Source organism: Hoplias malabaricus, chromosome 3 (assembly GCF_029633855.1).
Source record: "Hoplias malabaricus isolate fHopMal1 chromosome 3, fHopMal1.hap1, whole genome shotgun sequence".
Taxonomy (NCBI): domain Eukaryota; kingdom Metazoa; phylum Chordata; class Actinopteri; order Characiformes; family Erythrinidae; genus Hoplias; species Hoplias malabaricus.
The window spans coordinates 50,492,754-50,513,843 of NC_089802.1; the positions used below are offsets into that span (position 1 = coordinate 50,492,754).

Here is a 21,090-nt window from a genome sequence, read left to right on the forward strand (position 1 = left end):
AGCTGAGCATTTGCAACAAAAGAAGTGGAAGAGGAATTCAAACAGATTTTAATGAGTTTAAGTGAAAATGAACATAAAACAAATTATAAAAATAAAAATCTTGGTGGTGCAGCAGGTAGCGTTGCAGTCACACTGCTCCAGGGACCTGGAGGTTGTGGGTTCGATTCCCGCTCTGGGTGACTGTCTGTGAGGAGTTTGGTGTGTTCTCCAGGGTTTCCTCCGGATTTCCTCCCACAGTCCAAAAAACATATGTTGGTAGGTGGATTGGCGACTCAAAAGTGTCCATAGGTGTGAGTGAATGTGTGTGTGTGTGTGTTGCCCTGTGAAGGACTGGCGGCCCCTCCAGGGTGTGTTCCAGCCTTGTGTCCAATGATTCCAGGAAGGCTCTGGACACACCGCAACCCTGAACTGGATAAGTGGTAACAGATAATGAATGAATGAATGAAGAGTGAATAACGTAGCCACAGATAAAAGCCTCAAGTTTAAAAAAAAAAAAAATATATATATATATATATATATATACATATGAAACAACTGTTTGTACAATATTTACATGCTATAATACATAACTATATATATAATAATAATATATAAATTAATGAAAATATATTTATATTTTATATATTATATATATTTATATTTTATATTTTATATTATATTTGTGGTATATGTGCTCTTTAATGAATTTCGTGACGATTTTATTGTCTTCTTTGTCCCTGACTTCACTGCCCCCTCTGTGTGTGTGTGAAAAACCTGTTCTCACAAAGTGGGACACTTTCTTTTCTTTTGTTGGACCAGTGTGTGTGTGTGTGTCTCGCTCTCTCTCGCTCGCTCTCTCTCGCGCGCGCTCTCTCTCTCTCTCTCTCTCTCTCTCTCTCTCTCTCTCTCTCTCTCTCTCTCTCTCTCTCTCTCTCTCTCTCTCTCTCTCTCTCTCTCTCTCTCTCTCTCTCTCTCTCTCTCTCTCTCTCTCTCTCTCTCTAGCAGGAAGGGCTCAGAGCTGAAGGGTTAATGCGTCGTCGGAGTCAAAAATATTCAGCAGAAAGAGAGAAGGTAAAACCACGAAATATTTTCTGTTTCAAAGTTCTCTCCCCAGGTGACATCTATCTATCGTGGTGTATTTTCGCTCAGTCTACCACTGCCTGTCGTGGAGCATCACCATTAGCTCCGTGGCTAATGTTAGCTGCCCCATTCTGCTTCTGAACACTAGCGGCGATGTTCAAGTGTTTATTTAACGTATGTAGCTATTTATTTGGTGGTGTTAAATAATGCTGGACACAAGCATGCGTTAATTCGAGTACTTCATCATTCAGCACACTACATTAATGAACTAATCGCAAGGGAATTAATATGAATATTGATAATCACAGCTAACGTTTTGAATACCAGGCAGTCATTTGACATTTAATAACATGTTAACCTTGATGTGTACGTTGGTTGGGCACACCCAGCATCGATTTTAATGAGACTGGTTATTCTGTTCATTAGCAAATTAACTTCTATTGCTTTTATCTGTCGGCTCGTATTGTTAGCTAGCTGTTGCATCGGCTGCTTAGCAAAGGTAGCACTAACATGCTAAGTTCAGCACGTTTAAAAGGATTTTTAAAAAAACTTACAACCAAAAATCCATGTTTAAATATGATGTACCCATGCTTAATCCCATTTAAAAGAGATGCCAATGTTATCTTTAGGGGGCATTTTACAGTGAATAATCTCTTGTGATGATGTATTTTGAAGGTGGGAGGAGCCATTGAAAATTTTTTGAAGCAGATATGTGAGAACAGGCTGTTAAATTTTGCTTTCTTGCTGGCTGGCTAATTACTGTGGTTCATGTTATTTCTAAAAGATTTCTTAAACATTTGCTCTATTACATGTGCTGGCACATTTAGGACAATTTTTTTTCAAAAGGATACAAATGTATGAATTCTCTTCATTATTATGAGACTGAAGGATAGAGGCATTATGATATATATATAAATAAATAAATAAAATGCTAGTTTTACTTAAATTACACTTTAACCACTGGCTCATTTAGATTGAGCAGTGTTTTAAATATATATATATATATATATATATATATATATACACACACACATTTGGAAATTACTCCAAACTGAACTAGATTTAATGTTTTCATCTTGCATTGGTATTCAGTTCATTGCCTGAATAATTTGACTTATATAATTATAAAAGCGTAGCCAGAATAGTGTAATATATGTTTAAAAAAAATGTTTTAAAATTATTCTCTACACTGAAACAGTTTTGTCCCATGGTTTGATTAAGGTCATCCTGACAACAACACTCCAGTAAACTATGGCAGAACCTGAACTTCTGTTGGACTCCAATATTCGTCTTTGGGTCGTCTTACCCATTGTCTTCATCACGTTCCTAGTTGGAGTAATTCGACATTACGTCTCAATTCTGCTGCAGAGTGACAAAAAGCTCACACTAGAGCAGGTTTCTGACAGGTAATTCTCTTACTTTATAAATTAGGCATGACTTTCCTATTTGCTTGGTGTTGTGGGCTGTGGGTTCCCCCAACATGGCCCAAAATATGTTCTCTGTCCCCAGCTCCCAAAACACCTGAGCCATGCCATTATGAACAATATTAATGAATGAATGAATGAAATCTCCCACTTTCTACTGAGCTTAGGTGTATCACAGGAAGGGAACACTATGAAATTCTGTGACCTTGGTAAACCCCTACTCTAGCATCTGGTTCAGAAAAACAGAGATGTTGTTTTTTATCTTTGTATCCAAGTGTGAACAATCATAATGTTTCATTTTTAACATGCAGCCAGGTACTCATCAGGAGTAGAATACTAAGAGAAAATGGAAAATACATCCCCAAACAGGTGCGTTTATTACCGTATTATTTAGTTATATCATTTTTATGATTTTTCATTGTCCTTTCGAGCGAAGAGATTGAATAACTTTATGTTCAGCTACTAGGTTCATTTGACATGTTGATTAAACTCTTAGAAACTCATTAGATAATTATGTTGACCATTATAACTTTGTATATGTTATATTCTTTTTAATAGACTTTTCTCGTTTTGTTTTTCAGTCCTTTTTAATGAGGAAATTTTACTTCAATAACCAAGATGATGGATTCTTCAAAAAGACAAAAAGAAAGGTGGTTCCTCCCTCCCCAATGACTGGTAAGCTCTTATTTTATACAGCAATATTGCTTTATCCTGTGTATAGAGGATAATCACACACCTATTGCTAATCTGTAATCATTTTGAATTATATCAGTTCAACATTTGTGTTTATCAATCCAGATCCCAGCATGTTGACAGACATGATGAAAGGCAATGTGACAAATGTTCTTCCCATGATCCTTATTGGTGGTTGGATCAACTGGACGTTTTCTGGGTTTGTCACAAGTAAGGGATATTCAATTATTTTTTAAAAAATGTGTTTATTTTATTTTATTTATTTTTTAAACTTATTTTGCTTACTTATTCAGAGGAATGGAAACTGGATATAGGAGGTTTTTTTCCTTTGGAAGAAAGGCATTAAACCGAAACTAAATGGTGTTCAACATTTGGATTGGTTAAATAATATGTAATCTTTTATATTACTTATTAGTCTATGTATATTTTGGCATGGATTTTTTCAGTGCTAACATGCTATAATATATTCTCCCTTTAGCTAAGGTACCATTTCCACTCACACTTCGTTTCAAGCCTATGTTGCAGCAAGGAATTGAATTGCTCTCTCTTGATGCATCCTGGTATGTGGTTTCTGGCATGAATTTTAGACAAATACAATTTATTTGAACATGTTTCATTACAGTGTGATATTTTTCTGCTGTGTCAGTGCACATCAAATAGAATGTAATTTCTATGTCTAAGTGAGGTTAAATTTTGAGGGCTGTTTCCTCTTATCTATATACAGGGTAAGCTCAGCATCTTGGTATTTCCTCAATGTTTTTGGATTAAGAAGCATGTATTCTTTGATACTAGGACAAGACAATGGTAAGTATTTTCTCTGTGCTTTTTAATATAAGATGCATTTACTCAGCTTCCAATTGGTGATTAAATAGATAGTGAATATTTTTTTAAATAAAAAATGTTTACACCAGTTATTCTTCATATTCATACATGTATTAAGATTTGGTTCGAAAACCTAGTGGTTTCACATGAAATTTGATTATTATTAATGTTAACAGGTGCAGATCAGTCTCGAATCATGCAGGACCAAATGAGTGGTGCTGCCATGGCAATGCCTGCAGACACAAACAAAGCATTCAAGGTAACAACGTGCACTAAAGCAAGATAAAGATTATATTGGCTAATATGCCATCCATGTTGCTTTTTTTACCTCTTTACTCATGTCTTAGCTACTCCTCCCAAGCTTTTATGATGAGAGACATAAGGACAGGAATCTAGACTAGATATTTTTTTTTTAAATTAGATGAAATTTTACAGTTGTCTTTTATCACCTGTTTTTTTTTGGGTTTAAAGGGTCTGCTGTTATTAAACAGTAATATTCAAGTTTTAACTGATTTTTACGTCAGCCTGTTTTGTAAAAATAAAAGTGGCATACAGCACAACTACTTCATCTTACTAATATTTCTCTTTGGGCACCAGTGTTTCCCCATGCTGAAAGATTTCCCTTTTCTTGATAATAAAAATAAGTCCTGAAAAATGTCAGCATGTAAAGAGTTTCTGGATTATGGGCTTGACGATATTGAAATTGGAATTGAGGAGGCAACAATTAGAGATATGACATCCCACACTTACTGTTTATTCATTAACCCTATTCTCCTTCCTCTTTAGGCAGAATGGGAGGCGCTAGAGTTAACAGACCACCAGTGGGCGCTGGAAAGCGTAGAGGAGGACCTGATGAGCAAGGACTTGGACTTGTCTGGAATGTTTAGCAAAGATTTGCCTACAGGCATTTTCTAAGGGCCTGTAATATTAAACTGAGGCATTAAAGGGCATCACCCAGGAACTAATCATAAATAAATTATGTGGATTGGTTTTGGATCTGATGGGACACATTCTGGTATCTATAAATGACTGGCATAAACCTCACTGCGACATATCATGTGCATGCACTGTTTTCTGTTTATTTTCATCGTCTCACAGTTTTTGCATTACAGATATAGCTTCAGAGTAGTGAAATTACTCTTAACTTTAAAACTTAATTTATTTAATTATTACTTGTAATATAGCCAGAAATACAGTGACACTTCAGGGATAGGTTGTGGACGCCAGTGGAATATTCTTGTTTATGTTCAAGCATGTTTGGTTGAGTTGAATGCAACCATGTTTATTTTTCAAATATTTAACCTTACATTAGTATTACATTTTAGCTAATATATAAATAACATTGCCTCTTAATGAGTCCTAATTGACACATTTTGATTTTTTTATTTCCCACTTTGTGTAATTTTTTTATATTGGAGGATTGATGGGACCATTAATGTAACAAGTAGATGGATTTTAAAAAGTGGTCTAGTACAAAACATTGGGGTTTGGCCATAGGAGTTTAACAATTTTATTGTGGATTTTTAGTTTTTTCCTCTACTGGTAGTAGATTGGTGTGGTCCTCCACTGCCACTGATTCTCGCATAATATTAGTTTCTTTTTAAGTACCTGATACCTTATCATGTTTCATTGTTGTGCTTAGTTTTATATTATTTATTTGTTTTGTAAAATTTATGTTTTGTAAAGTGATTTTTAACATCACCATGCACTTGCATGAAGTGCTTCTCCATAATATAGCTTGTTTTATCAAAACTGTTTTTTGTGCCATAATTATCTGTCAGAAATTATATGTAGCTTCCTGAAAAAGCTCACTTATGTTTCTGTTGTTCAGGTGTAGGCTGTATTTTCCTTGGTTACTGACGCTGAGATTTTGATAGATAATATTTTTGAGCACGACGGGCACTGTGCACTAACCAGATAAATTAATGTGTGTACTGACCATAGATGGTATATAAGAATATATTATGTAAATAGTTGTGTGTGGTATATAAATTGTTATATGTGGAAGGTGGTACTAGGAGCTGCTAACAGTCAAGGAGTTAACAGGTATAATTATGCAGTGTGTCTTTAGATAGTGCCTTATTTTGTTAAAATTGAATAAAAAATGTGTTTATAGAACATAAAAATTAACAGTTATAAGGATAAGAATGAAGCCAAAAATTGACTTACAGAAGCTGCAGTGAAACATCTGTAAACTCTTGACTTGTGCGGCATCCCGCTGTTTTCGATGAGTTGTGTCGAAAAGTTCAGTTCGCAAAGAAAAATCGACTCAGGTTTCAAATAGGCCGTAATTCAACTTCCCAAAACTAGTTAGTGGGTTTGTCTATCATAAAGAGTAAAAACCCAGCTTTTAATTAAATAGTTAACAACACTATACATTGAGTACTTTAAATGTTAATAAGCAAGTTGTTCTGGTTCTCAACGAAAGGAATGCACCAACAGAAAAGACCAGAAACATTTTTACGAAGCCCTGCGGTTGACATCCCTTCAAGGTAAATGAAAACACTTGAAACGACTTCATATTGCATATGAACAATTAATAAAGACATAGCAACGATAATATGACTTATATGCCATAAATTGAATATTCCCATAACTTTCACACACATTAACTTTGGAGGGATGTCGCCCACAGGTGACACAAGCGGAGGGTTATTTTACTTTTCAGGAATAATCTTGATTTATCTCAAACCTTTATGTTCGTCCTGCAGTCTTAGTGGTTCGTTTCAGAACAGCAACTCTACACGATTCTATACACAAAACCCCACATTTACAACTAAGGAAATAATTGATTTATTCTTATGGGAAAAGTTATACATTTAAACGTAAATTTATTATTTATACTATTAAGCAGTATAAGAAGATATAAGTATGCGGAAAGACAATATAGTGCCATTGTATTGTTTTTTCCCGCATACTTATCATATCTTCCTATACTGCTTAATGTACCGACACTGTTCAAACTGAAGATGTCGGCAGTGAGAGGTGTGCTGTGTATTTTTTTTTTTTTTTTAGTCAAAGGGGTGAGTCATTTTTAATACATTTACGTTTAAATGAATAAATCCTCCCATAAGTATGAATGGCAAAATGTTCGAATATTCAAAATCCAACTGCCATCCGTGATCACAGTAGCCACAAGACACACATAAAAATGGCCCCATCTCTCCCCGTCATTCCCTCTTCTCTCACACTCCTCACCCTTTCTCTCTCGCCCACGGTTCACTAAACTATATTACTTTTCTCTTGAGCTAGCGTCAACTTTATTCCAAATACACACATCTGCTGCACCATGCTGACCAGTCAGACAGTGGACACTTCTCTTCCCCTCTCAAAACTCTTCTCTCTCATTATTCATTCCCCTTTTCGCTCTTCATAGGGATGTGGTGATAATATCAGTAATTACAACGTTTAAAAAATAAAATACAAAGCTTCAGTTCACAGTGACATCCCTTTTTATGTTTAATTTTTATTATTAGCAAAACATCCTGCGGTATAATGACTGGAAAGTAAACTTTTTCCTCTCAGATGAGTCCTTCTCTTCAATACGGATCGACACCAATTATGTTCACCTAAAAGAGCCGATTCGTTGAACGACTCTCCGTATGAATGCCGTGTTTACTAGCTTAGCCGCTTTCGACGTCTGAGCTCTGTTCTGCTGCGGCTCCACTCGCGGCACGATGGCGGAGGGAGGCGGACCCGAGGCGGGGAACGCTTCAGACCCTGATGCGGAGCCGGGGCCGACACAAGCTCCATTACCTTCTGTAGAAAGTCAAAAACAGACCATAGGGACACTGCTGAAAACCACACTCCGAAAAGGAGACGAATGGTGAGAGAACAGACATGTAACGGGTGGCTTTACATAGGATCAAAGTTAGTGGAAGCTCGGCTTTAGGCCTACCGCCTCACACAACACTGAGAGCTTGGCTAGGACTGCTAACGCTAGCCCGGCATGAAGTGTTTCCAAACCGACAAACTTGGTCGACACTTAACGGCACTCATTAATTACCTGGACACAGTCTAGTATATGTATCTTGATAAATACCACGTTAGTGTCTTACATATAGTGAGTTAGTATATGTTAGATAGCGTTAGCTAACGTTAGCTAGTGCTACCGGTATGTGTCACCACATTTTTAAAATAATGTTAGCTGGCTGCTTTACTGTGTTATTTATATCTCAAAACAAACTAAAATTACGTCGAAAATTTGGCTTTGGGCACTAATCCGAGTTAGGATTTTATTTTAAAAAATTGTGTTCCACCTTAAATAGTAGAAAAACTGAATTAGGCTTAATATTGTAATTTTCTGTTCCACCTTAAACAGTGCAACAGATACAGGCAACAATGTGTCAGCTTCGCTGTTTAAGGTGGAATGGAACATTTGAATGAGAAGACCAGTTCAGTTTCGTATTTTGGATCAGCTCTGTTCATACTCGTATGAATTTAGATAAACTGTAGAAACACCCAGAAGTGCCTGATAAGGAGCAGGGGGTTAATATAGGCTAGAGTTGCTTGGTTGATCCAGTTTGTAACCATGATAGCTGTATAGGTAACTAAGCTGTAACGACCTATTTAGTTGTTATAGTTGTTTTAAGTTTGTTTTGTTGGCAGAGGGACGACAATCACAGCCGGTTCCTCAAAGCTGGTAGGTAGCTTAATACACAGCGGTTAGCTCTACATATTAACGTCAGTCATGTTCACGCTAAATTCAATAGCCTACTACTGCTTTGTCATGGGCACTGGAAAACAACCAGCAACTGTGCTGACTGACACTGAAAGACACTTCATCCCCATGAGTCTGACAGCCCAAAGCGATTAAATAAGTAAAGAGTTGGTCCATTTTTTCCGTGCTAAGAGATAATATAGATGTAGTGTCATATTATTTAGCTAGAGACAGACCGTAGCTTCTAACCTCCACTTGCCTGACCAGTTATGCTTTTTGAATTGCCTAGTGGCTATTTTGACGGTTTCCAATACTTCATATGGATTACTGATCAGGGTTGGTTTAATTGAATTATTATTTTGTCAATGTGTAACCACAGGCTATTCGAAACATAGGCTAAATTAATACCCAGCTAGAGTTGTCTTTCAGTACATATAAAATACTTTTGGTGGAATGAAATCCAGGCTAACAAGCTTATGCAGTGGAAATAGGTTACTGCTTTAGAAAAGATTAAGGCTTCTTCATTGAAAGTTTCTAAATTGGTTATGCATTGCAGATTAATTTTTCTGGGTACCTTTTTACGATTATTGTTAACTGGATGGATTGACGTTAACTGTTTTCTGCCATTTATCAGATAAATTTAAATATTTATGAATTGTTTTGTTGCTTTCTTAGTGATTTAGTTTGGTCATCTCTTCACACGGTGCCTCTGTTGTGTAGGTATTTGATTGACAGCCGGTGGTTCAAACAGTGGAAAAAGTATGTGGGCTTTGACAGCTGGGATATGTACAATGTTGGAGAACACAATCTATATCCGGGACCTATTGACAACTCTGGGCTTTTTTCAGGTAATTATGAATACACACATCTATAGATATGAGTGTCTTGTATTACATGGAGAAGTAGTGTGTAGCATGCTTATTATTTATTTATTTATTTTATATTTTTTACACGTACCAAGTTAGCACACAAAATCATAACAAGGTCACAGATTTTTCTCAAAGCTAGAATCTTATTATTCACAGCTAATTATGGAATTTCTCACAAATTGAAGTGGTCAGGCAACAGTAAAATGGCCAATAGCTTATACTACACTGCTGAAAGTGTGTTCTTCCTTTGTATTTTGTAGTTTTAGTGGGGTAAGTCTTTCCTATTTCAATTTTTCTCTGTTTGTGTTGAAGACCAAGAATCACAAGCCCTGAAAGAACATCTTATAGATGAGTTAGACTATGTCCTGGTGCCTACAGAAGCATGGAAAAAGCTTGTCAACTGGTATGGCTGTCTAGAAGGACAGCGGCCTATTGTGAGAAAGGTAAAGTGCCCTTCGTTTGTTCTGTTTTAAACCGTGCACACACACACACACATATATATATATATATATATATATATATATATATATATATATATATATATATATATGTATGTGTGTGTGTGTGTGTGTGTGTGTATGTATGTATGTATGTGTGCTTGTTCCTTTAAATGATAATGAGATGCTTATCCTCACACAAGTGCACAGCAGTGAGAAAAAGAAACGAGCAACAGAAACAAACAGAACAGTCTTAACTTATTCTAAGTTTTCTCGATTTCATCACTTTTGTTTAGTATTCTTATGTTTCTGCACTCACTGTTTCTGTTAAACATAGTCTAACATTTTCTTTTCTCTCTCACATAAATGCAAGTCCAGCACTGTGGAGATACACAGAAAAGTGTTTTCTAAAGTCTCTGCACTTAATGTCAGAAGCAGAGCAAATTAGAACAGGTCAATTTTCCATGTTTTCGTACTTGGAGCCATCCACAAAAGGGGAAAAATGATTGGGTTGTCTAGTTTCACAGTTTGTAACCACTCCTGGTTCTCATATGCAATGTAATGGTACAAACGTCGGAAAACTGTTTTATTGTACCATAATACAGCCCCTTATCTGTTTTAGGTGGTTGAGCATGGCATGTTTGTGAAGCACTGTAAAGTGGAAGTCTATCTGCTGGAGCTGAACCTGTGTGAGAATGACAACATGGACAATGTTGTTACGCGCCATTTCAGCAAAGCTGATACCATTGGTATGAGACTTTAACATTACCGTAGTGACACACAGTAAAGGCATATCTGTTAAACCTTTTTGAAGTTTACATATCTTCATGCCATAAAATTGTTTGCGTCTTATTTCTAGTAGAGATTCATTGGGGTGTAAATTGCACCTATGTCAGAGGAATAATTATGATTAATATTTGTATTTCTTCTCTTAGATACTATTGAGAAGGAGATGAGAACTCTCTTTAATATACCATCAGAAAAAGAAACTAGACTGTGGAACAAATATATGAGCAACACATACGAGCAGCTGAACAAGCCTGACAGCACTGTTCAGGATGCTGGGCTTTTTCAGGGTCAGGTAGGATTTTAGATTCTATACAGCTCTTAGTGTTCCACTTTATGCTTAATTTAGATGGTGTCACAGACTATTAGCATTTGGAGAATGTGTTCTTGAGTCTTTTTCGGTATGTATGAGTTGAGCTGTCTCCTTTCAGGTACTTGTGATTGAAAGGAAGAATGAGGATGGAACATGGCCCAGGCAAGCCTCCCATTCAAAGTGAGCATGTTCAGATTTACCTTCACATTTTTGGGGGATTTCTGTAAGTGATGATTGAAAGGTTGAAATCCTATTACTTCCAGGTCCAGCACAACCACCTCTAGGACTTTCACTACTTCACCGAAGTTCTCCTCCAATTCGTCTGCTACAATTTCTTCCACAGTGACCAATGGAGACAGCAGTGGCAATTCTGGCTACATGCTGAACAACAGCTCATCTTCTGGTAACAGGTATGTTTTCATGTATCCACACACTGTGGTTCCCTGGTTTTGACATTTTCTAGTTCAGGTAGCAGACTTGTTTCTGTTTTGGCTTGTAACAAAGCATTATGCCAATTAATTTGTCTGGGAAAGATGACTATTCACGTGAACCATGTTTTTCCTTATGAAAACACGATTATGCTCATGCTGAACATTTCCTGTTCCGAAGGTTGGGAGGATACAACTCATACAGCTCATCCTACAGTTATAGAGAATCTGCCTCGCAGCCTGGCCTCTGTGGCCTCAGTAATCTGGGTAACACCTGCTTCATGAACTCTGCACTCCAGGTACACATACACACATACACTCGTGCTAATGCATGCACACACGATGTACTGATTTATGTTTTATAGATGCACACAGGTTCTCTATATACTCTATGATGTGTAAACTTCCCTTTCAGTCTCTCTCTCATTTATCTTTTACAGTGTTTGAGCAATTCACCTCCTTTGACAGAATATTTTCTGGAGGACCAGTATGAAGCAGAGATTAACCGGGAGAATCCATTAGGAATGCGCGGTGAGATCGCAGAGGCCTATGCAGACTTGGTCAAACAGATGTGGCTCAGCCGAAGCAGCTATGTGGCTCCACGCACTTTCAAAGTAAGAAAAGTAGCTGTGCTGAAAGCACTTGATTATCCTATTTTGAAATTATTATTGTAGGTTTTTAGCTTCTGAATGTTTATTATTGATTTAAAATGTCATACCCAGATAATGTGAGCATTTATGTACAATAGGCGGTATGATATAGAAATGTTAAGCACCGAAGAATCTTTGCTACATTTAAAATCTTTATTCTGGGGCGGGGGTGTTTTTAATCTTTGCACAGACACAGGTTGGCCGCTTTGCCCCCCAGTTCTCAGGGTACCAGCAGCAGGACTCTCAAGAGCTGTTGGCCTTCTTGCTGGATGGACTGCATGAGGACCTGAACCGTGTAAAGAAGAAGCCTTATTTGGCCCTGCGTGATGCTGAGGGCCGTCCTGATGAGGTATTACTACAGCTAGAACATTTGAACAGACTAGTTTTTTAGTATAATATTATAGTAAATCTCTCACACATGCTGATTTTCTGTGGTCAGTATTTTGTCCTTATGCTTTTAACAAAATATATTAGTATATTAACAAAGAAAACTTATAGTAAATTAGCATTTATCCCATATCAGTTATTCGGTATAAGTTGATGATGTTTTTTGGTGAATTTTCAGTGTAATTGGTGTGCCTAGTAAAGCATGTTTCTGCCTACTATTCAAATGAGAAATATTTATGTAAAAGTGGGGAAAAAAACACATTTACATTAATGTTTTGAATTAATTTGCCAATTTGGTTTTAACAGATTGTTGCTAAAGAAGCCTGGACAAACCATCGGCTGCGAAATGATTCCATTATTGTGGATATCTTCCACGGCCTGTTCAAGTCCACGCTAGTCTGCCCTGAGTGCTCCAAAGTGTCTGTTACTTTTGACCCTTTCTGCTACCTCACGCTGCCCCTGCCAATGAAAAAGGACCGCACCATGGAGGTGTTTCTGGTTCGCACAGACCCTCAATCCAGGCCCATGCAAGTAAGATTAAGTGCTTCCTTCATTATAGCTGGTTGCTGCACTTAAATTGATTTTGCATGTATATACTGATATTAATTATGTCTTAAAATATATTTACATAAATTGAATGACTTTATCATTTGTTGCATACCACTGAAGCATTAATGGTTATATGTAAAAATCTTTATAAATTTATACATTTTCCTGTGCTTGTCTGTCCTCAGTTTCGCGTGGTGGTCCCTAAACTAGGCACAGTGGCAGATCTTTGCAACGCTTTAGCCAAAGTGTCTGGAGTTCCGACAGAGAATGTGAGCTTGTGGTTTAGCTGCCTGCAGTTTATAGATGAATCATATGCCTAATTTGACATCATTAGTCATCAAAAAATTTATTTTGAATATTCTTTCTCCTCTATCTAGATGGTTGTGGCTGATGTTTACAATCACAGATTCCATAAAATCTACAGAAGGGATGATGGTCTCAACAACATTATGGAAAAAGATGACATCTTTGTGTAAGTTGTTGCACTGCTTTTGTCTGAAGTTTTTTACTTGTGAATTCCACAGACATTCACACCTTGTGTTTGCACGTCTCTGTGTTGTAGCTATGAGGTGTTGGAGGAGGACAGTGAGCGGATTAATCTGCCTGTTTACTTCAGGGAGAGACACATGAAGCACAGTGGAGGCTCCTCAAGCACCATGCTCTTTGGGCAGCCACTTCTTATCACAGTTCCTCGCCACAACCTCTCCTCAGATACTCTGTATGAGCGTGTGTTAGAGAGAATTGGGTAGGTTGCTCACTTCCCATGCACTCTGATTACAAGGAATTTTAGAACTGTACAGACACTGTGCTGATAATTATTAGTGAGATCTCCTTAGCTATTTCACAATTATGCAGCACAGTTTCTTGAGTTTAATTAATGTGTTTTAAATGTTGAATTTGTGCATTGTTAACAGACAGTTGAAACGTGTTTTATTTGTATTTTTTTTTATTTTATTTTTTTTCTAATTGCTTGTTTAGGCGCTATGTGAAGCGTTTACCTAGCACTATGATGGAGAGCAGAGCCTCTGCTTCAGCCACTGCCTCTAACAGCAGCCACTCAGCCGATAGTGGCGTTTTAGTGTCTAATCACAGTGCAGGGCTGAGTGGCTGTAGCAGTCCAATGTCAGACGGAGCATCCTGCAGTGCAGGTTCTACCAATGGGAGCAGCCAGTCTGAAACATGCAATGGTCCCAATGGAGTGTGTGATGGTAAAGCACTCATACTATGCCAGATATATATTAAAATGTTTATGCATTATTTATACATTGGTTTTATTGTTTTATATTTATGGCAAAGATTACTTGGTTTATATTGCTTATTGAAATTTTCTTAGGTGAAGATGAGGCCATGGATCACCAGGTGAGCCCAGATCCAGAAAGCAGTCAGTCGGAAACTGTGGACGGAGATGATGATGGCTCAGAACCTGAGAATGGACCCATTGGGAGTATTGGAAAAGCTTCTTCCTCTCGACCCAAACTCTTCTCTTTCAGCATGGTCAACTCTTATGGAACGGCCAATATCAGTCCTTTACCATGCGAAGGAAACATCTTGAAACTCACACGTAACTATCAACCTTTTGTTTTGTGCCATAATAAAAAAAAAAAACATTACAGCTGGGTTTCTGTCCCAACATTTTTTTGTAATTTAGGTTTACATAAATGCTTATGTAAACATTTGAGTCCTTTATAGAATGAGAAGGAAAATGTAATAGAATATTTCTTTTCCAAAGCACATTCCACAATAGCTATTGACTGGGACTCAGATACAAAGAGGCTGTGCTATGACGACCAGGAGGCAGAGGTTAGTTTAATTTATATGTGGTGTTTTTTTTCCCCCACTAAATTTGAAACGTAGTTGTCTACAGAATAAAACATTTTAGAAGCTGTTGTTTCTCTCATTCAAGGCTTATGAGAAGCATGAAAGCATGATGCAGGCTCAGAAAAAGAAGGCTACTGTTGCTCTAAGGGAATGCATAGAACTGTTTACCACCATGGAGACTTTGGGAGAACATGATCCTTGGTGAGAATGAGTGTACTGTCAAATTTTGCCTTTTTATATATTCACTGTGTTAGAGCTGTCTTGAATGATTTGAATACTCTGATAATGTTTATGTTGTCATGTGTGTCCTTATTTATTGTTCCTAGTTCTAGTCTGTTAACTGTTTGAACTCTAACAGATATATATTTATTTTATAAATCTTCAAACCTGCGAGAGATGCAGGTTTTTCACTTTCATTGGAATTTTAACATGGAACACTAGCAATCGTATTGAAATAGTAAAATAAACATTTATATATAAATAAACAAATCTTTGTTTATAACTCTGCAGGTACTGCCCCACCTGTAAGAAACACCAGCAGGCCACCAAGAAGTTTGACCTGTGGTCTCTACCTCGTATTCTGGTAGTGCATCTGAAACGTTTCTCTTATAACCGCTGCTGGCGAGACAAACTGGATACTGTAGTGGACTTCCCGATCAGGTACCAGTTGAATACTTATTAGTCATTTAATAACATTTTGTACTGTTGATTTGTTTACCATTGAAACGTATATATATTTTGTATATTGTCTATTTTATGATTTTAGAAAATGTTTATAGACTGTGCACTAAAGAGGTTGTCGCCTGAGAAATAAGACTAGATTTTTCTCCACCAGATGGCAGCAAGCTCATGAGACTTGTGGTTCATGTCTTTTAGAGTATTAATATGACATTTTACTCATTGTACCCTGTAGTTGTTAAGACATTTAGGTGGGTTCAGCTGTCTATTTGCATTAACAGCCAGAGGAAACACGGGCTACAAAAATCTGTTGTGAGCCAGGTTTTGCCTAGCAATGTTTTTGTTTGTGAGGAGATCCAGCAGGACTCATCTTCCCTAGTTGCTCTGTGGCACAGCCATGTTGTTGTATGAAAGAATGTCATGACAGATTGCATGATTAATAGTTCATAAAAATTCATTGATGTAATTTTCATACAACTGATGTTACGTCTCTGTGAGAAGTTTAGTTCGTTCTCCCTGTGTCCATGTGGGTTTCTTCCGGGTGCTCCGGTTTCCTCCCACAGTCCAAAAACACACATTGGTTGGTGGATTGGCGACTCGTGTCCATAGGTGTGACAACCTGGAGGGGGCGCCAGTCCTTCGCAGGGTGACACACACTCACCCATTCACCTGCCTTGCGTTCAGTGAATCCGGGTAGGCTCCAGACCCAGCGCGACCCTGAACTGGATAAGCGGTTTCAGACAATGAATGAATGATGTTACATCTTTCCTGGAATAATTATTCAAAATGCAAATTAGGTTTCTTTGTTGTGCATCTCATCTCAATACACTTAGAAATGCAGGGATCAAAAATCATGATTGCCTGGAGCCAGTAAAACTTGAGGTCAAGACAGCAGCCTGAAATATCACTTGCCCAGTCCTGTCAAAACTAACCCAGGATGATATCCATTGACAAAGGACATCAGAGAGGACTGCAGGAAAAGTCAGTAAAACGCGAATACGAAGCAAAGCAGATTAGCAGCTTCATTCACTCATGGAAAACTCAGTTTTCAAGAGTAATATTTGACCCTTCTGTACCAATTTTGTAATGTTTGTAGGGAATATATTTACAAGGCAGGTAGAAGTGATTCTTATTTTGTCAGAACAACAATATATAGAAAACTGTTGCGGGAGTGTCATGGCAAATCTGTCATGCTGTTTATATAACGGTGAAAAAAGGCCACTAAGTTGAATTTTGTTTCTTAAGAAAACCTTTGCTTATTTATAGCAAGAAGATAATTGAAAAGTGAAAATATATATTGCGAGATTTTTTTTATTATTTTTTTTTTTTTAAGAAAAACCTTAACTGCAGAACTCTGCAAAGGTCTTAGGCATAATGAAGCATTTATTAACCAGTTAAACTAGGTATTGGATAATAACCACAAATACTGGATTGCCATGAGGAGAGATCTGGAAAGGCTTAAACAAACATTCACCAACAGAATATCCCTACCTACTCTATTAATGTTATGTTTTATTCTTTTTTTTTTTTTAATCTTTAAATCTTTTTTGCTGAGATTAATAGCATTTAAAGCTCATTTTCTCACGTGCCTAAACATTTTGCACAGTACTTTAAATGTTAGCTTATGTAGGCTTATTTATAATTCAGTAACACTTTAAATTTGTTTGGGACAGTAGAAATTTAGTTCCAGGCAGTGAATATCCAGTTGCTTGCCCAACTGGACAAGTTGTAATAAAAATTAATGTTGAACCCTGGAATGTATTATGAAATCATATTTTCAGTGTGACCTTATTTTGCCTTGAGACTACTGGCTTTTTAACACAACAGAAAATATGAGTGATCTACTATTCTGTTGCTCTTCAAAATGCTTGTTTTTCTGTGTTTTGTGAAAATCTACATTTTTGTTATTTTGGAAATTGAATGTGAAAAACTGGCTACTATGGAATTAATCAACCCCATGTGAAAAATATTTGCTTAAAATCTTGCTTCACCATGTTTAGCATGTCCTTATGAAATCTGCATTTCTATTATCTTGTTGCCTTTTGGATGAATCTTAAATGAATTATGCAATTACTGAGGAAAGGCAGCTACTTTTGTATATCTTTGTTGTCTGGGCAGTCGACTCCAGCTTGGATCCAAACACTAACTCTGCTCTTCATTGTTTTTCAATGTTTGTAGCTAAACATCCATTTCATTTCCACATTTGTTTTTATAGAATTTCTACTTGTTTTTAAATTCTCTGAATTCATGGTTTTATTTAAACTTAGACTTATATATACATGAGAGAGAGAGATATCATTTTGTAGCCAAAATTATCAATGTGCATTTGTGTGAAAGTGATTCATACAAGAGACTCATTGAAATGGTAGTTGTTGACTATATAATATTTTGTGTCAAAGCCATGAAACATCACTCTGAGAAGGGTAACTGTACTCCATAGCTTCACCTAGGATGAACTTTGAAAAATGAGTTTCATCAGGGAGCATGAAACACAGACTTGCAAATTTGCGTAATATGACATGCCGTCGTACTTAAGTATGCAGAATTTTCATCCAGGCCTATAGCATTCTGCAGAGACAGAACTGACCACAGTAAAAAGGTTTTGGGTGTTTTTTTCTTTTTTGGGGTAATGTGGAAAGCATTAGTGGAGAAATTTGTGCTTTTAGATGTACATTATGAATTGTAACAATTTGTGTATGGTATAAATAGTGGCCCTTTTCTTTTATAGTGATCTGAACATGTCTGAGTTTGTCTGTGACCCTAAAGCTGGTCCCTACATCTATGACCTTGTCGCTGTCTCTAACCACTATGGAGGAATGGGTGGAGGCCACTGTGAGTCATTTATATTGCAATTATTTTCTCTAATGTTATGAAACCTTTGCTTCCCCTAAAGGGAGGAGTAATTTCTCCTTACACCTTTGAGCTGGTTAATATTTATCTATCTTATCTCTTATCTTTGTTTGTGTGGCGTGGATTTTCCCCCTTTTAGTGACTGCTTCTTTTTTTTAGACATTTATGTTATCTGCCTGTACTTTTTTTCCTTGCCTTTTTATTTGTTCTTTGTAGACGCTCATTGTTTCTCTGGAAATTGATCTTGTGCCTAATGTTAGCATGGCTTTTTTGATAGAGGGATTTAAAAGACTTGTCTACTGATTGAAACAAAATTCTCCAATATACACCTGTAACCAATAGTCCTGGCTTGTTTAAATGGTTAGTTTCTGTCTTTGACTGCATTAAGGTTTATGTTGAGCTTTAGATATTACAGTAATCAATTAACCAGCAACTTTTTTCGTTTTCTCTTACAGACACTGCATATGCTAAGAATAAGGTTGATGGGAAATGGTATTATTTTGATGACAGCAGTGTGTCCTCTGCCTCAGAAGATCAGATAGTGGTACGATTTTGGAGTTTTGCCATCTAATACATGACTTAAACCATGGACCCCCCCCCCCCTTCAATTTATATTTTAATTATCTTCTTTTATTAATCTTGGATTACATGCTATTGATGTCAGAGCTACTTCTCTGTTTTACACACTGATTATCCTTCATCATTTCAGACAAAAGCAGCCTATGTACTCTTCTACCAGCGCCGGGATGGAGATGGTCCATCAAAGTCCACTCCCTCTGCGTCGCTTGGAGGAGCTTCAGAATGCCTGGATGACCACATGGAAACCAACTGAAGCTCACTGGTCTTTAAAGACGGGCACTAAAATAAAAGCTCCGTGAACGAATAACCAACAATGCACATACCAGTCTTTTCAGTGATTTTCAAGACTGAAGCCCTGTCTTTTCTGCTTAATTTTAATTTTTTTTTCACAACTGTACATGTCCACCAAGAGCCAAGAAGTTTGAAATCGGAACAAAAAAGAGAGAAAATCAATAAAAGAGAATTTAAGTTGAAGCGTGACGTGACAGACTTGCTCCCTTGGACCTTGTTGCCTGCTGAGCTCATTTCGTTAGTTTAAATGGAGGCAGAAGCTGATGTGATTATTCACCTGTCCCTGGACATCAAGAATGTTAAGTTGCCTAAAATTTTGCAATGAAACGCATACTTTTCTGTAACTCTGTGGAAAAGTCAAAAAGAAGCCAAATGCATTGTGTTGTATCAACCAAAGTTGTATACGTGTTGATGGCATTCAAGATTGTGAGGACAGTGGACAATTGCCTAGATATAGACATATTGTAAGAAATGTATGCAAACAAAGATGTTTAAGTACACCCCCCCCAACCTCCCCATGTTTACCTGTTGTATTCTGAAGGTGTTTTGTATTATGTGCCTCTTCAGAGGAAAAGGTTCTTTGCTGAGAAATACCCATATTCCTACATTCTAGACAGAAGGCTTTCATTTGTTAGACAGTGTCTATATTGCAGTGTCCAACTATAAGGCTTTCACCTTACTGCAGTGACATTTTTCAAAGCATTCATTTATAAATTTTAATTTAAGGCTTTATCTTTTGAAGTCTGGGGTAGACATCATAGGTTGAACTTATGTGGTGAAGTTGATTATACTGCTGATTTTCAATATTGTGCTGCTCTCTGATACGTTAGCACTAGCGGCCTTTCTGCCCCAATAACTGTTAAAAGGGGGCTTGTGTGAGTGGATTTAGTTTTAACTTCAAAACATGGTACACATGCATGTCCTGCTTGTCCAGAAAAGGCTGAGGTTTATCACATTGTTTTCCTTTAGGCTACATTTGCAAAATTGTATGCTTCAGAATCTTCCAGTTTGGCAGATTTTAAAAAAAGACCTTTGTTTTGAGTTTTCCCTCCTCTCTTTTAAGGGCAGACAGAGAGGAAAATCGAGCCACTGCTCGAAAGTGGTGCTAAATTTGAGACTTGAAAAGGCTGCAGTTTTTCATATGAATAAATATCCTACCCTGAAAACTTTGGGCCGATGTGAAACTTCGGAATCTTTACACATTAAATTAACTGCATTGATACCTTCCCCTATCTGCTACCCTGTGGTGAATTTGAAATGTTATTAGTTGTGGCATTACTTTGCTTGTCCAAAGAGTGCAAAACTCTTACTGATGTAAACATGCTTCATACCAGGAGGATGCTTATCCTCCCTTTTGTGAATTTACCAAAACACTCAATATGCATCATATTTTGCTTTTCTCTTCTGTGGAATAGCAGCATGCAAAATGGAAAATTGTCGGTCCCCACTTGCTTAAACTCTTTTCAGTCTGTCAAGCTAAGTACATGCTTAGTATCTTGCTATGAACTATGACATGGAAACTAGAATTATGACATACTGGCCAATGCACTTTTTTACCTGCCACATTATAGCATCAATTTTAAAATACATTTTGACAGATGTTGATTAGATGTAAATAGTCATGTACTATCTACAGAATAGGATACATAACTTTTGTGTTCTGATATTTATCATGGCAATATGTGCAACCCTGGATTTTAAAACATCATTTAAATCAAAGAGTTCAATAAACAGTTGAAGCCTGAGAAGTTGTATTGTTTTTGGGTTTGGCGTAAAACATTGTGCGCTGTTAAGATT

General features: G+C 37.0%; 2 protein-coding genes across 4 annotated transcripts; both read left to right on the forward strand.

The window, feature by feature from the left end:
• Positions 1–921: 921 nt before the first annotated feature.
• On the forward strand, positions 922–5,974 carry emc3 (ER membrane protein complex subunit 3). 3 transcript variants are annotated; one of them, XM_066664901.1, is made up of 9 exons: positions 922–1,050; positions 2,281–2,465; positions 2,795–2,852; positions 3,065–3,158; positions 3,282–3,386; positions 3,655–3,736; positions 3,901–3,980; positions 4,175–4,257; positions 4,785–5,974. In XM_066664901.1, exons 2-9 carry the CDS (start codon positions 2,311–2,313, stop codon positions 4,911–4,913), a joined length of 786 nt encoding a protein of 261 aa, XP_066520998.1. In that variant the 5' UTR covers positions 922–1,050; positions 2,281–2,310; the 3' UTR covers positions 4,914–5,974. The 3 variants fall into 3 exon arrangements, with proteins under 3 accessions (XP_066520998.1, XP_066521000.1, XP_066521001.1); XM_066664903.1 differs by having other exon boundaries at positions 980–1,050; positions 2,258–2,465; XM_066664904.1 differs by lacking the exon at positions 922–1,050 and adding an exon at positions 1,082–1,233.
• Positions 5,975–7,608: 1,634 nt separating this feature from the next.
• On the forward strand, positions 7,609–21,029 carry usp4 (ubiquitin specific peptidase 4 (proto-oncogene)). The gene is made up of 22 exons (XM_066664849.1): positions 7,609–7,824; positions 9,379–9,506; positions 9,840–9,970; positions 10,587–10,713; positions 10,900–11,045; positions 11,182–11,243; positions 11,327–11,473; positions 11,673–11,790; positions 11,932–12,105; positions 12,332–12,490; positions 12,835–13,059; positions 13,263–13,346; positions 13,455–13,549; positions 13,640–13,822; positions 14,056–14,285; positions 14,411–14,638; positions 14,807–14,877; positions 14,981–15,096; positions 15,406–15,555; positions 18,302–18,405; positions 18,879–18,967; positions 19,133–21,029. Exons 1-22 carry the CDS (start codon positions 7,676–7,678, stop codon positions 19,253–19,255), a joined length of 3,039 nt encoding a protein of 1,012 aa, XP_066520946.1. The 5' UTR covers positions 7,609–7,675; the 3' UTR covers positions 19,256–21,029.
• Positions 21,030–21,090: the final 61 nt, after the last annotated feature.